Source organism: Tympanuchus pallidicinctus, unplaced genomic scaffold (genome assembly GCF_026119805.1).
Source record: "Tympanuchus pallidicinctus isolate F22 unplaced genomic scaffold, pur_lepc_1.0 scaffold10, whole genome shotgun sequence".
Classification (NCBI taxonomy): domain Eukaryota; kingdom Metazoa; phylum Chordata; class Aves; order Galliformes; family Phasianidae; genus Tympanuchus; species Tympanuchus pallidicinctus.
This window is the reverse complement of record NW_026294619.1, coordinates 23,256,330-23,273,288: the sequence shown is the minus strand read 5'-3', so window position 1 is coordinate 23,273,288 and position 16,959 is coordinate 23,256,330. Positions and strand designations below refer to the sequence as shown.

General features: G+C 37.3%; 1 protein-coding gene across 2 annotated transcripts in view; it reads left to right on the top strand.

Annotated features, from left to right (window-relative positions):
- The window catches only part of APP (amyloid beta precursor protein), a 199,710-nt gene that overhangs the window by 120,710 nt on the left and 62,041 nt on the right, over positions 1–16,959 (top strand). The window contains exon 7 of one of the 2 annotated variants that reach the window (XM_052666946.1): positions 3,708–3,875. The exons of the other annotated variant lie outside the window; for it this stretch is intronic. Within the exon in view, the coding sequence (XP_052522906.1) occupies positions 3,708–3,875 (168 nt within the window). The remainder of the gene's footprint in view (positions 1–3,707; positions 3,876–16,959) is intronic. 2 annotated transcript variants of the gene reach the window in all.

The following is a 16,959-nucleotide window of genomic DNA, read 5'->3' as shown; positions in this document are numbered from 1 at the left end:
TTTGAAATAAAGCAATTATTTGATTTTGATTTAAAATCAATTTTTCTCAGGGAGCAAAGAAACAATTGATATGGCAATAAAAAATTCTAAGATGTCATTCAGAGGCATATTTTTTATTTTCCTTTGTAGAAATTGATCACCAAAAGTACTTAGAATGCACATATATTTTAATTAGCTTTACTACCAGCATTTTAGTGAGTGAGTGCTATGGGTGTTCTTTACGTGAAGCCACTATAAATTAATGCCCACAGACTTGCAAAATGTTTTTTCTTTCCCCTAGGATACTGCAGCTTATCCATTTCTAGGGAAAACATAACAGTTAGTGTTCATGTTGATTGTAACTATATATATAGTTTTATATAAATATATATATATAGTTTTCAGTACATTGCTTTATGTGTTAATTTAAGACGAAATCAGAAAACTTTGCCACAGAACTGTGTTCCAGAGATAGTTCCATCTTCCTGCTTTGTTAGAAGCAGCCCTTTTTGCACTGGGAAGCTGGAATATGCGTAAGAAGCTCCTGATGGGGAAAATTGAATTATTCTCTTCTGGTTATCTCAAAAATAACTTAAAATCTAATGTTTTGGAGGGAAGAAATTGGCAATTGTAATCCTTGGTACAGGGCACAGGGAAGGTGAGAGAAATTTTACTGTTGCAGCAGGATGGTGCGAAAACTGTATGCATCTGAAAGCAAAGTTAGAGTGTAGACCAGTTATGAATCTGAACTGTGCCAAAGGCTTGTCCTCTTTAATTGTGTTTGGTTTCATGGAGCCAAAGGCAAAAAATGCATCTTTGGAAGGGAAGAATGAACCAGTTAAACAAAACAAAGCAAAGCTCATAGTACTGTTCTTGATTTTAAAAAATTGTGATAACAATTAAAATAGAATTATAGTGTGGCAGAATGTATCTTATCTTTAATCAGTTTTCAACAACAAAATTAGTATATGAAGCAAAGACAGCTTTTAATTTTTTGATGAATCATTTAGCAGTGTATGCTGCCTTGCTGCTAATATCTGTGAAAATACCATAGCTCATACATCATAGGCATTAATTGCTACACTTAGTTCCAGTGGATGGAAGGGAAACAGGACATGGATGGCAGTAATTTTTTCTTAGCCCAAGAAAGACTCTTGAGTTTCACGCTTCATTGCCCCATCTTCTCAGTTAGGGCAGTACAGCTGAAGATTAAATGTGGCTTCTTTAAATTGAGCACAATTGATAGGGATATGGAGAGGCATGGAAGGAGCATTTGTACCAGCAACAGGAGCAATCAGGACCGTTTCTCCAGCACTGAAGGTGACTTAAAAATGCATTCTTCTGAAGCAGGGGTTAAGGAATGCTGCTCTGAATCCTTCACAGAGGGAGGGTGGTGACGCAGCTGGGAAGGAATGACAGCAGTGACAGTTGCCTACACACAGCAGCATGATTCCTTCAATTAAGGCAGTCATGAAACAGTTTACTTCTCCTGTTTATCTCTGTGTAGGCCATAAACTGTTTGCACAGCACACTGTCTCTCTGTATGGTGAAGTAATTTCCATTTAGATCTCAGCAAAAGCAATATGATTGCCTGTGCGGGCTGGATGGAAGGATGTGCCAAGGGCAGCCTTGTGGGAGAAGTCCCTGCCCAGAACACTGGGCTTCTGTCTTACTCTTCTTAATGCACTTACCCTGTGCTTGCCAGAATGCTTGTCCAAGTGCATCTTCACGTGTAACACATATATGACTGACTTGAGATTCCAGTGAGCTAACTCCTTGTTACCACTGGCATTAGTTATTTGATGGATGATATTACTTCACTTTTGCACGTATGTGCACAAAATCTCTGTTTCTATTTCTGAGAGCAGTAGACATAGGAAATTTCAAGCTAAATATATGAACCATTCCCATCTTGATAACACTTAACAGTACAAAATGAAATAAATCAGACTTTATAACAGAACTATAAAAGTAGAAGGTGCTTATTGCGTATGTGGAGGTCAGTCCATAGTCAACTTGAATTAAGTGATTTCTAAAGAAAGACTGAGTTGTTGAGACCTTTGCTTTTTGAAATGACATTTCCTGTCAGCAGACATTCTCTTGATTATACCTGTCTCTTTCATGTCATGAGTCACTATTCATTTTTAATTGACACATGGCAGCTCTTCCAAGTCTGTGCAAAGTTATCGTGGTGTGAAGGTTTGACTGTATAATTGGATGGAAGGGCAAGATGTTATTCAAAAATAAATCTGAGGAATCACTTCTTTACTAAATGTGTTTACTAAATGTGATATGTAGTTAATCTTACGGTTGCATAAAATTAATTGTAATTAATATTCTTCACAATTAAATTTGTTTTGCTTTTTTTCTTAAAAATGGCTCGATACAAAACCCTAACATTATTTGTAGTACAGCTACAAATGCATATGTGGATCTGTTTCTCTCAGAGCTCCCTAATATTGACTCATAATATTGCCATATTTGCATAGATATATGAAATAAATTCACATATCTATAAATAAATCCATGAGTAAAATTTTGTTATATATTTAAGAGCAGGCAGACACTGGCTACCAATGACAAATGAATATGAAATCCATGCAGTCAATAGTGGCTCTCCCAGGGAGGGTTGCATTGCCTGTCACTGGTCAGGACAGACTGCCAAACAGAACTCTGCATAAGCAGCATCTGAGAGGTGATGCACTGATATTTCTTTCTACCTTTCAACCCTTAGGCATCTGCCTTCCATGAAATTCAAATTTATGCAGGGAACTTAGATGCCTCTAGTGAACATGTTAGTTTCTGTGCTGATGTAGTGTGTGGGATGAAAGCAAATGGGGGATGTATTGCTATTTGACGTTACGCAGTTTTTATATGATGCATACGTAGTATGTTGGAAGATTGTGGAGGCTTTTTTTTTTCTTTTTTTCCTGTTTGGAATGCTATTGGTAAAGGGCTGTATGCTTACTCCAAATTCCAAATTGCAGGCAGAATTTCCTTTGTCTTCCTTTCATTTGAATAGTTTGATTTTCCCCTCAGGTTTTCATGTGTTGCAGAATATAGGCAATGACTGTGGTGGCTCACAAAGGAAAAAAAAAAAACAAAACAACTTTTTTTCTTAAAGTCTGTTTTTTTTTCTGTCTATATTCACTGGGGATGAGATTTCCTCCTATGGATGGAGTAAAGCTGTGGCAGTAATTTTATATATAAGAGCCCTCTAGATACAAATTACAAACCCTATACTAGGCAGGCTGCAAGAGGGGGTGGTTTCTTCAGCGGTGATTGTATATAAATTGGTGTCTGAGGAGGAATTCTTTTCCGGTATAACTCTTATATATATAGCTAAGTAACTGAGTTTGGGGGTTTGCATTGCCACAAGGAAGAAACTGACTCGCATGCTTTCAGATGCATCCTTCCGTGCATATGGCTGAGGTTATACCCTGGGCTGGAAGGAGCTCAGACTCTTCCAGCAGCAAAGCCTAAGCTTGGTACTAAGTGGGCCCAGCGGCACAAATCTGAACTGTTCAGAATTTGCCTGCATCACCTCAGGGAAGAGAATAAGCACTGAAGTGCCCAGCAGTTCATGTTTCTTTTTCCTAGATGCTCCCTAGGTACACTAGATCCTCACACAGGGATGTTGAGGTGTACCTTGGCACGCTGAATAGATGGAAGTACAGGCAACGCTGTTTTCATACTAAATGTGGTTCCTCTGGGTCTCCTGTGACTAGAGGTGTGCTCTGAACAAGCTGAGACGGGTCCCTGCCGCGCAATGATCTCCCGCTGGTACTTTGACGTGGCCGAAGGAAAGTGTGCGCCCTTCTTTTACGGCGGCTGCGGTGGCAACCGGAACAACTTTGACTCGGAGGAGTACTGCATGGCGGTCTGCGGCAGCGTCCGTAAGTGCACTGCCAGCCCATTGCTGCCTCTCTCCGACCGGCTCTGCTGCTTGGGAGCGGGCCTGGGCTCACACTAATCCCGCTCCTGCTGCCCTCGGTCTGTCCATCTTATCTCTAGAGCTTGTTAGCTTCTCGCTAACCCAGCTTGGTAGCAGGTGCCTTCTCTGCCCTCTAGACAGTCTTGCACATAGCCGGCCAAAAGCCTAACACTTCTGTAGATGAAACCTTCTCGCTCAGTTTTTCTTCATCTTCTGTCAACGCCTACTAACATTTCGTGAGTCCCTGTTTTTGCATGTGCAGTGTGTGTATGGGAAAAAACTTTAGGGAAGCCTCAGGTAAGTTTAAAAATGGCTCTTTACACATTGTATTTTCATGTTTCTTTTTTATCAAAGCAATATCAGCACATCAGAATATCAGAAGAATTATTGCCACCCATGGAAGAAGTGAAGAAGTCTTCTATTTTTTTTATTTCTTTTTTTCCAGTTTGATTGAATACTTAATATGCATTTGCAAGGAAAAGGGATGAAATGATTTGTTTTTTAGGTTTCCCTGAGGGCCAAGATGCGCACAAATGCAAATAAACCTCCCACTTACTTTGTTTAACACGCCATATATTTTAATGATTGCTTTTCGTGAAGAAGGAATGTTTGCACTGTGATTTTGGTTTGGGAAGGATGGTTTTCCCATAGCAGAGTACTGGAGTTTGCATTTCAGTTCAGCAGTCCCTGGTGCTCTCTGTTTCTGTTTACCTCATCTGCGTGTATTATTCGGAGAGCTACAGCTGCCATTTCTGTCTGAAACATTAAAGGATGATTACATATTTTGCTGCTTCGCCTTCTCAAAGGGTAGAGAGGAGAAGAACAGAAGAAGCATATTAGGACTGCTTTATTAAAGTATTTTCCAAGCAGCTTGTTTTAAATAAGAAGAAAGCTTAAAAATGCACTTGAAAGCATGCAAAGTCATGGCAAAGTGTGGCGTTTGTGTTGTGAAACAGAGGAGCTGTGGTTTATTGAAGCTGGAGTAAGGGTGCTCATGGAGGCAGGATCGCTACACTGGTCCTCAGCTGCGGTTCATCTTGGTGTCTTTTAGAGCTACTCAAGGCAAGGTTCCATGGAGGGCTCCACACTAGACTAAATCAGTGAGCAGGACTGATCAGCTTGTGCAACAGGAGAAGATGTAGTGAGTGTAGAGTAAAAATATGCTGCATGTTGGAATGAGGACTAATACGTTTGCTAAAATAAGTAATTTTTAAACTGTTAAGCTTCTGTCCTACATGAAGTATTTCCAGAGATGGATAACATGGTTTTCTCTGTCTGTGAGCTCTGGGACAGACAAGGAAAACTAGGACTTCGTAACAAGAGTTAATTTAGGGCAGTAGTAGAAAAGAAGAGAATCTTTTTGAAGGAATGTTTCTCCAGTGAAAAATGTGGTATTGATGGGCAGTTATCTGTAGATGTGGAACAAGGATGGAAAAGTAGACTGAATATAGCTGTCTCAAGCTGATTAGGGACATAAAAAAAACTCTGTCATGAGAAAGGTATTGAACAATATCCATAGGTCAGTTCACCTCTTGCACATTTAGTTTTAAGTAGCTGAGGTGGGGCTGTGTTTACTGTTATGACCAACAGAATTTGTAAAGGATAATTACTTTTTTAGGCATGTGTTAGGTGAGCATCATGCCTAAATGATTGCAGTCTCAAAGGCAACATGGTAGCTATAAAAGGAATAATAGAAAATAGCTGAGAAATCAAAGCTTTTGCTACTTTGCATCTGGAACTAAAAGGATAACTAAAGGTAAAGGATGATAGAAGTGAACAATATTTACCCACACAGAGCTCTGAGTTGGCTACAATGATATGCAAATGTAGTGCTGTTCCTTTGTACAGAAGTTTGTTTTTGTTTTGTTTTTGGGAGGAGGAGTAGCTTTCGTCTTTATACCTCATGTCCAAAAAGGTAGGATTGAAGAAAAAGTAACTTGGCTTTTTATACTGTGCACTTTTATGGTCAGTAGAAGAGTTTCAAAAAGCTGCATGCACTGGTTCTTGGTGGAAAAGGTAAGTATTTTGATCCATGTTGTTGGAATGAAGAATTATTACCTTTGTCAGCATTACTCAGAAACATAGAAGAAAGCTGCACCATAGCATAAATAAGGACTTGTAGCAGATCTAGATTCTTTCAAGATTGCATTTTGTTACACTTCCAGTTTTTTTTTTATAGATTTGCTTTGACTCCTGCCCTTCAAGCTGAGCCATATGGATGCATTTCTTTGTCCAAATCCTGCAGTGAGGCTCTGTGCTGACTCAGAGGTCTCCTTATATAGTGCAGCTTGCATATGGAGCTTCAGTTGCTCACCCAGTTCTTCAGATCTTAGTTTCATTGTCATTCATATGGCTGTGAACTTACTACATATAGATAAAGATGTTGCTGACTAAAGAGCAGTAGAATCACAAAACAGATTTTGTGAGAGCTATTCTTACATAGTAAAACTTGAAAGGATGACTCTTGATTTGTTGTATTGCTAATACGATGACATTTCTTGTCATATACAGGTTGTAGGTGGAATTGTAACACTGGATATTTTTACCAATAAGTAGCACAGTTTACTCTAGGATGAAATTGAGATGGGACTGCTTAGATGTATTTCCAGAGAACCTCATAATCGTTTTGCAGAAAATCATTCTGCTACAAAGGAGTGACCTTGTCTGTGTTCTTTAAAAAGTGTATTACGGATTGAATTGGACTTGGAAATGAGATTTGTCTTCACTTTTTGGCAGTGAAGGATGTACAGCCTGGGCTCATGCTGTTCGAGAGGATAAATGATCTTTTAAATGATTCTTCCATAGCATGTAACATCAGAAATCAATGAAGAAACAACTTCTATATTACTTTATAGTATGTTCACTAGGATATTCAGATGAGCTTAAAAGATTCCTCTTCTCTATCTCACAGAAAACTTTTTCCTAGGTTCAATTCAATAAAACAATGCCAGGAATGCTAGCATTTGTGTTCATTACATATGTGTCTTAGTTTACTTTGGGAATCCTGTTTTTGGTCTGTGTCATTTTCTCTTTTTGAAAAATGCAGTTAATACAAGAACTTGAGCAACTTGGTTTAATTGCCACAACTGGCAGTGAGGAGAAATCTAGATGGTCTTGTCTTTTAAAACAGATCTTACCGAAGTTTCGTTCTTGGTTTTCCTCAGTACTTTCTCAAGCAGCTTTTGACTCCACAGGGTATGTTTTCCAAGCTATTTAGTTATGTTCTTGTACCTATATTTTCATCTTAGGTCCAAGTGTTCCATACGCTGATCTATTCAATTCTTATTTCTGTCAAATATTTTGGTTTCATTTGCTGTGTCACTATCACCACGCTGTTTCTCATTATTCTTCATCATTTTGCTGGGGGGGGAAAAAAAAAAAGAATGAAAATTATTACAGGTCCTGAATATGATACATTTCACTGCTTAAGTGACATCTTGTCTTTGAAATCAATCCAGAGTTGCTGAATGTGATGGATTGCCTTTAATGGGTTATAGCAAGCCTTGGATCAGGTACCTCCAAGCCCATTAAAGGAAGAGAAGACAAACAGGACTGAAGACTTTCAGTACAGAAGTCTAGACCACTGCTTCCTTATCTGTCCTTTGTATTTCTTTATGTCACCCTTGCCTCAATCTTTCTATTTGGTTTTTATGCCCTTCCCTCCCTCAGCTGTCTGCATTTGTACTTTTTTTATTTGCTTCATCATTTATTTCCTTCTCTCCAATGATCTCATTTTTGTTGCTCCCTGGTGTCCTGTATGAACCTTCTCAGCCTCTGTTAGTGGAAACTGAGAGCGCATCTATCTTTGGTGAAACTGTAGTTTGCTTTGTGGCTTTATGGAGAGTAGTATGGGCAATGGCTGTGTTTCTTTCAAATAGTTGCTTAAGGATGAAAGGGTGTAATATGAGTTTTAATTTTCTTGTATTGCACTGCAATTGGACTGAACAAAAAACTGAGGAGATTGAATTGTCAAGAATACCTACACGCTGTGAACAGAGAAAATATGTATACTGAATACTAATATCTGAACACAGTCTATGGAAAAAATGTTTTTCTTCTCCTTTGTTAAGTCTCTTAAGGAAGAGACTTCAGGAAATCTTAAGTCTCTTAGCCTTGATCTGAAAAGGTGATTTTGTCAGGTTATACAGAGCCTTAGGCTTTCTCTGCTATCAACGACTATGACGATGCTCTGAGGTCTGACAAAAATAATTTGTGTGTTGGGTAGGAGTTATTTCTGTCAAATTTTCACATTTATCACCCGACAACACTGGAATTGATATATAATTATTCTAGAAGTAGAAGGCTTTAAATATCTTGTTACCAGTTCCTTCAGCTTACCAGACTACACACTCTCTATTGATTTTTAATATTTGATACTATCTCCAGTTTCTATTCAATTTAAGGACTCAAACTTCTACTTTGTGCCTAGCCATAACAGCCTCTTTGAATTTATTAGAATCTATCAAATAGTTAACTCAAATATAATGAGTTAAAATGGGTATATATTGACAAGAGTAAGCAGAAGATGATGAAATGCTGTTACTGAAGGAATTAAATTATTGTCATACTGAAAAGTAATTTAGTGTAAGATTTTTTTCACTTGTTTATTTAATAGCTGCTAGTTAAACATCCTTAAAGCTGTAGGAAATACATATTTTTAAAAACTGTTTTGAAATGATGTTAATGTTCCAGCCCTAACTTGGAGATCTGTGAAACTTAGAGCTCTTAAATACGCTCAATTTAATGGCTGTTGCATACAACACTGCTCTTTTCCAGCTTCTGTAGCCATAAATTCAGAATGCCATGGAAATCTTGCTGCACTGTTTTCATTTTTTTTCTACAACTGCAGCTGAAGGAAGCTGTACTCTGGTAGCACTGTTTGTTTTTAAAAACTTTGATATACAATTGAAATAATCTTTTATTAAAACAGGGACTTTTATTATTGCAATGAAATCTGATGGCTTAAAATACAGGAAACTGTTAGGTTCCAGTACTATCAGTTCTTCTATGTTCCCTCTGAAGTGTAGTAATAAATTCAAATGTTATCACGTACTGCTATATTCTTGATATCTTACATCATGATCGCATATTTTTGTGTGCATTTAGGTACAACAGTATTTCTCCTCTGCTCTAAATACAGAAAACTTAGAGTTTGTTAAATCTTTGGGTAAGTGTCAAATACTTTATTGAGTTTCGAGTTGAAGATATGAAGAGAATAAAAGCTACAATTTCATAACATGCATGAAATTTCATGCAATCTAAATATATACTAAAATATTGTGTGCAAGATTAACACTAATGTGAGATCCACTCCTACTGCTCTTCTTACAGGCTGATTAGTACCAGTCTTTTCCTAATAATTGATGAGAGAGTTCTCTTTGTTTCCAGTTCATGCTTTGAAGTGAGGGAAAAATACACAACCTCTGTCACTTTGCAACATTCAGTTTAATTTCTCTTCCAAGCTCGTTTATATAATAATCTGTTCCGTTTAACAACTAAGACTTAGGAAATGATACTCCAATCATTTCCTGTTGTCAGTAATTTCCTTTACCTATACACTACTTGTTCAGGATCTTGACATCTCTCCCATTAACAGGAAGTAAAATACTTTGCCAGTTGAACTTGCATGCCAGCTTCTACTTCCAGAGCATGTCATAAGTGATAAGGCATTAGAGAGCTGCAGTGCATTTGGGTAAGCAGAGTGGTAAAATATACTGAGTTACCTAGGAAGAATGCTTTAATCCTTTAATATACGAAACTATTGCTTGTTTCATCTATACAATTTCAGAGACCACTTGAGCTTGAGGTCAGAGATGAGGCTTAAGACAGAAAGCAGCCCACATTCATCTGAAATAACTGCCACTGCCCTTTCACTGTTCTTGAGGTTTATGGGATAGTTGGCAGGCCTATGTCTATAAAAGCAGTGGAGCTTGCAAGTTAATTTGTGCCAGGAATGCATCTTTTTGACAATGCACTTAGTGCTGGAAAATATTCATCACAGCAACTGGCTGTAATACCAATTTGTCACAGCACTATAGTATGCATAACTTAAAATACAGAAGTCTAGCGCTAGCATTTCAAATTCTAAGTAATGCTATTACAAGGAAGTATCTCACATAATAAGTACAAAATCTTTTATTTGAATGAATAAAAAAAATTACTACAATTACTCTTATGCCAGTCACTCTTCAACAACCTGTTGCATTGTTGGAAATGCTCTTTGTATTCAGTTGTCTTATTGCTCCCCAAATTAGCAATAAATGGGACATTACTTCACATAAATGTGTCCCTTTCCTGCCATCTCTTGCATGAATTGCCTGTATCTGCTGGGTTTTATTTTCTCTGGTATGAAAACAGAACCGAATCATGCATCTTGATGAAGTTGAGGCCAATTTCGAATAGTGTAGATGAAATCTTAAGAAAAACATATTTTTGCAGTTCATTGTGAATGTTTTACATTTGTCATTTAGTGCCTAGGAGCTATAACTGGATGAATTCCATTATCTGTTAAAATTGTGTATTTTAACTATCATTTTAGGGAATGGAAGTAGATAACTTCTGTTACCACAATTTCTTCCTTGGCATAAAGGAATGTTTGGGAGAATTCCTTTGTACTTACTGGCAGCAGTCTGATTTGGTGTAATGTGAATAATTATATGTTTTTTCCTGATAAATATTTAAATTCGTGGTTACAAATCGTAATAGAAGGATCGTGGTGCAAAGTGTTGCAGAGATTTCTGTGAGGCCATCAAAGGACTGCCCCTCACTACAAGAAAGACACGGAGGCCCAGGAGTGTGTTCAGAGATGAGCAACGAAGCTCATGAGAAGTGTGTAGCACAAGTCTTATGAGGAGCAGCTGAGGTAACTGGGGTTGTTTAGTCTGGAGAAGAGGAGCTCAGGTGCTCTCTGCCACCACCTGGAAAGAGGTTGTTGGGAATCAGCCTCTTGTCCTGTGTAACTAGCAATAGGAATTGGCCTCAAGTTGCACCTGGGGAGATTCAGGTTGGATTTTAGGAAAAATTTCTTCTCTGAAAGAGTGGTCAGGCACTGGCTTGGGCTCCCCAGGCGGGTGATGAAGTAACTGTCTGTGGAGGTGATCAAGAAATGTTTAGATGTTGTACTGAGGGACATGGTTTATTGGGAAGTACTGATTGACAGATGAATGGTTTGACTGGATGATCTTGGAGGTCTTTTCCAACCTTGGTGATTCTATGAAATAAAATTATAACATATCAAAGGAAGATAGGAACAGTCTTTGCAATGTAAAGTTCAAAATGGAACATAACTTTTAAGCATGGTTTTAGCCTTGATGGGTAATAAAAACAATGGAAAAACCCATATATGAAGAAAGGAAGGTGTATCGTTCTGAATACTTGGATTGGCTTCTCCTTGGTGTGTTAATTCTCTTCATGTCACCTCTGCCTGAAAATTCTTTCAATTAAGGTTGTAGACATTTTTAAACAATGTGCTTTCTACTCTGCTTTAGGAATATTCATCTAATTTAAAAGAATTTTGGAAATTAAGAGACTTCCTGAAAAGGAAAGCCCCAGAACTGCTGACCCTTTTACTGTTCTTGAAATTGATTCCTAACTATAACTATTACAGAGCAATTTTTAATTTGGTAAAAAGATGCATATACTTTTTTTTTTCTGACAATACGATATATTTCTTTTGTCTAGTCTGTTAGCCTATTTATGTCTTCTGAGTCCCCAGTACTGCAGTCAGAATTCCTCAGTTTTTATGAAGAACACTTTACTTTCAACGACTTCTGTGGTTTCTTAAAGATAGTTGTCAAAACATGAGGAGAAAATAAATGTGCAGGATAAATAAAACCCAGTGGAATGATTATGATCAGGCTGAATGGTAAATATGCAGTTGAAAAGGATGGACCTTAACATCAATGAAAATCGTAGTGGGAATTCATATTATTGTAATCTTTGCTGAAAATTAGAAAGGAATTGAGTGATCTGAAGGACAGGGATTCCAGGCTCTGAGCATAATCAGCACAGTTCACAGTTCTGCCATTAGCTTCCAAGCAGGAAGATGGGCTGGCAATTCACAAGGTGAAAGATCAGGCCCTCGAAACTCGGTCTTAAAGTACTGAACAATTATGAAGACTGATGATGGAGGATATTCATAAGGTTTGTGTAAGCACACAGAAACTCTTTTTCCAGAATTCAAAACAGCCCCTCTGAGTCTTTGGGTTACAGTTGTGTCTCCTGCAGTTCATTATAAAGTAGGTTTTTGAGGCACTTGGTGGCATTATGGATGTGATTGCAGTCATTTCTGGAGTGAGAACAATTGTCCATATTTATAATGCAGTAGATCGTTATTTATGTATCATGTATAAATACACTTAGTGTTATGTGCCATAGTATTGATCTCAGTACTGAAAAACATTCTTGTCTGGCACTTTCTGTCCAAGTAATTAAATTATGTTAGTTAAACATACCTTCACAAAACTCATCCTCATATATCCTTTTCCCAACATATATTATAATAATTTTCTTACATTTCATACAAGCCTTTTCCAGTCTTTGTCTGTCTTATATCATGTAGCCAGTAACTTACTTGCTTTGTCATAAAAATGTAACCAGCATTTTCTAGTGTTGTTTAGAGTCCATTTGTTGGATTTACTACCGCTCTGTAACAGGAGTAGCTTATTCACAGAAGAATGGGTATACCATCTTGTAAAGCTGTTCATTTCACGAGGTAGCAGTAGCAATAAAAGAAAACCTTGCTAAAGATACACTGCAAGCACTTGTGATTGTCAGAAGTGCTATAATTAGATGTGATCACAGTCAACAACTGAAAGCTTTGATCTTAATCCTTCATTAACATTGATATGGCCGTTATGTATGTGGAAATTAGAAGCAATGAATGCATTCACTGAATGCTGCATATAGGTAACGTTCTCAGTACAAACGGCTTCCCATATTGCATGCAACAGCCACACTTATCCAGAAGGATGGCATCTACCTCCTATACTTTATGTCTGCATGGTGAGTAACTCTCATTCATTTCACTGGAGATACTGATGTGGATTGTTTATTTTTATGCAAAATAGGACATAGGATCTGGAAGAGGATATTTTTTCAAGTTTTTTTCTTTTTAATATTTAATAATTGTTAGATAGCAAAATGTATTTAGAACATAATTTGGCTTTACTATTGAACCCACGTCTCTACAAATGCTAGGACTTTTAAGTGTAATTAAAAAAAATAAATCTATTTGGGAATTGACAAGTAGAAATTTGAAGAAAATGTCATCTGGTACTACATTTTTTCCACAGCTATCAACACACACTTGTTGATCAGTCTACAAGCAATATACTAAAATGAGTTGAATTAGAAAACAAGCAATGCATAGAAAATAAAACCTCCTTCAAAAAGCAAATGTGGTTAGAAATGAGATCAGACTACAGATTTTTAAGGAATCCTTACATGTATCTGATGTCTGACCAGATGTTCCCAATGTACCATGAGAAAACATGCAATACATCCATAGAAATAAAACTCCCAGACGTGTTGGAATGGAAAAGATAGATTTTGTGCCAAGAGCCATTAAGACATTAAAATGTTTCTGCTATATTGCAGAAGGGAGGCTCAGTGGTTTTTGTATCTCTTTTCATTTGAGGCAATGGGTTTCCAGTTACTGTTACGTTGGAATCACAAGTCCTTTAAGCATACTGTAGGTAGTATACTTTTTAGTATCAGATGGAGAAGTTCTCACATAAACATTTACATGCTTTGTAGATATGAAAATCAAAATCTCGTAGGGTTATTTGTTTTTAAGAACTGATTATTTTGTCAAAAAAAAATGCTACTGATTTCAGATTATGTGGATAGCTAACCACTCATAAGAGAATTGCTTTAAACCGTTTCAAACCGTTATACCTCAGTTACTTCATTCTGATAAAATTACTGTTAGAAATCTTCTCTCGAGATTTTCTAAATCAAGCTGGTATCTGACTTAGTCATGTATGAGTGTAAATGATGAAGCTTCTTAACATAACTGAAATTAGACCTTTATTGTACTTCAGGCCTCGACTGGTTTTGAGCCTGGACTTCTTTATTTGGGTTTAGACATTAAAAAAACTCTTTTGCTATCTGAATTCTTTGTTCACCCTTTGGAATTTTCCATTCCTCTGACCCTGCCTTGGTAAGTGTCCTGTGTATGGTTGGAAAATCTGCACTGGAGAGGCCACATGTGCAGGTTGGGAGCTTTTGATAATCAAACCTTAAGTGTACAACTGTCTTAACTGATCTCACTGCAAATTCTGGTGACCTTTTTTTCCTGTTCAATAAATTAAAGGTTAAATTTGCATAATTTATTGGACAGTTATTTAAATCATCACTTCTTTCCATTCATATTTGTACAGACTTTAAGGTGGGAGTTGCATGGGGAATTGTAAAAGATAGGAAAGGATGGAGAATTACATGCTAGAGCTTCTCCCCATTTCTGCCCTGTGCCAAAACCTGCTGCTTCCTGCAGAGGATGGCTTAAGGCAAGGGCAAATTTTCTATGCAATGCCCAGTGTAACTGCAGAACTTGCTGCCTTGCTTGCCTAACTGTGTTGTGAATGTTAAGTTTTATGCTGAGTTTGAAGAGAAAAAAATGAGAGTCATGGAAGACAAACCCAGCAGTGTCAGTCAAATGTCACAACAGCGTATTACATTTCTCACAGATGCCTCCAGGCTTCCAGTGGGCATAATGGGAGAGTGTTGCTTTAAACTTGTCCAGCTCATTCCTAGGAGTGTTTGGTTAGCCTGTGCCAGTAAATAATAGTACCTTGCAATTTAGTGCTTTTAAATCTCTCCCTGGTTTTAAGTAAACTTTTATTTTGATTTTTTTTAAGTGGAATTAAAATGTACTACACTTAACTAAAGCTCCAGGAAAAAAATGAAGATTAAATTAGTTTGGTGCTTGAGAGATTAAAGAGGAAAGATATTTTTAAATACTTTGTGCCATTACAGAAATGTTTTTGCTCCATTCAAGTTTTGGATGAGTTGTTTTTGGAATTTGCTTTCCCCAGTGGTTAGAGCCATTCCTGCCAGCAGCACTGCACCCCAACAGAAACCGCTTCCTACACTTGTGCACAACTTTAATGCTCTAGAAGTCTTTACTAACTGAAAGTTTTGGTCTTAAAATCCAGTTAGACTTTTTGTGCAAATGGGGGACAGTAAGCTCATGGATCTGATTTTTCCAGTAGTGAAAATACAGATGGCTAACAGGAGGTTACAGATTAATGTATGCACTAATAGCTGTCTTCCACTGACCATTGTACATTAAAGACCTGGCAGAGGAGATGAGATTTGCAGAACTCTTACCTGACTGCCTTGTAGTTAATTTAAAAATCTCGTTTAACTCTTCCTTGGTTTGACACTTGGAATTGTATATTTCTAATACTGCAGTCACTCATGACTCATTGAAGATGAGTTCTTATCGTGAAAAGTTTAAAGCAAAAGCACTTTTATGCTTTTATAGTGGTATTATAGGATTTAAATTGTCTGAAGTTGTAAGAGACACTAAATACTAAGAGTAGTATTCTATTTTTTAACTTTTATAGCTTGTCATGAAGCTTATTTGCTCCTGTTTGTTACAATACTTAGTAATATACAGGTTTATGAAATGTATATCTTGCAATTAAATATTTTTGAAACATCTGAAAATGATGGAAGGACAATTTTTGCTATCTGTGATTTCTCCACTGGATTCCTTGTAGATTCCCATCAACAGCATCCTAAACCCATCTGTACCTTTTACATGGAGCATGTCGTGATATCCCAAATGCAATCAAGGCCAAAGGTTTTCTGGTCATTGTTTTGTTTTTGTTTTGCATTTGAGTTTAGACATCTAATGGAAGATTAGGTTGTATATTAGTTTAAGATTTTTTAAAATTTGAGGATATATTTCACTGAGTGGTGATGCACTGGAACAGGTTGCCCAAGGAGGCTGTGGATGCCCCATCCCTGCAGGCATTCAAGGCCAGGCTGGATGTGGCTCTGGGCAGCCTGGTCTGCTGGTTGGTGACCCTGCACACAGCAGGGGGGTTGAAACTGGATGATCATTGTGGTCCTTTTCAACCCAGGCCATTCTATGATTCTATGACTGACAAATGGGGACCGTGTACTTATAACTGTTGATTAAAAGAAAAAAATATATATATATCAGCCAGTATGTCTTTATATTTCAACATATTGGGGAGAGTAAATATTGGTTGATATAGCTCAGTCTAAACTTCAGATTAAAGTTTGCTTCTTCTGAACACTTTGAGGTTGGAGGATGGAGCCAGGGAATTCTTGATGTTTTTTTTCTTACCTGTATCAGCATCCACAGTAGAATGTATTACCTGTGTTAGTAACCTATTGTATGTGTAGTCACAGGAATTTAATGAAATCCTGTGCAGCTGTGTGTACAGTCTTTATTTGCTTTGTAAGTTTTTTAAAATAAGTTATCAGTTGTTGAACAAACTGTGACCAGGGAGATTAATTATAAAATGAAGATCTTTAGGGGCAGCGTAGTAGAAACAAAATGGTCAATCATCATTAAAGAATTTTTTTTTAATTGCTATTATGTCCATAGCACAAAAATGCTAGACTATTTAATCTAGGAGTCTTTGGATGTTACTACATAATTAAAGGATGGTTGCTTGAATTACCCCAAATGCACTTCTTTCCAATACTGGTGTGGTAGGTACTGCCTAGTTATCTGACAGGAATGGCCAGTCGTTAGCGCATGCGTTCTGATTACTTCCAGCATCTGTGAAGGACTTTATTAGTCAGAGTTGTTACAAATAAAGTAAATGCCTATGAGGCCAACTGTTATTAAGGGAAGGATTTGAATTATTTCATTAGGGTGCCTTGAGGTCCAAAGGTGCTTTAAAATGTATTAGCGTTGGCACTAGTGTGTTACAGTTTGCCTTTTAAAAAATAACACTACTATACACAGCATGCCATTCTGCAAAGGGTGTTCTGCAGTTTTATGTACGTTAGCACTGGGCTTTTTTTTCCCTTGTAATTCTTTCCTTTGGCAATGGTTTCTA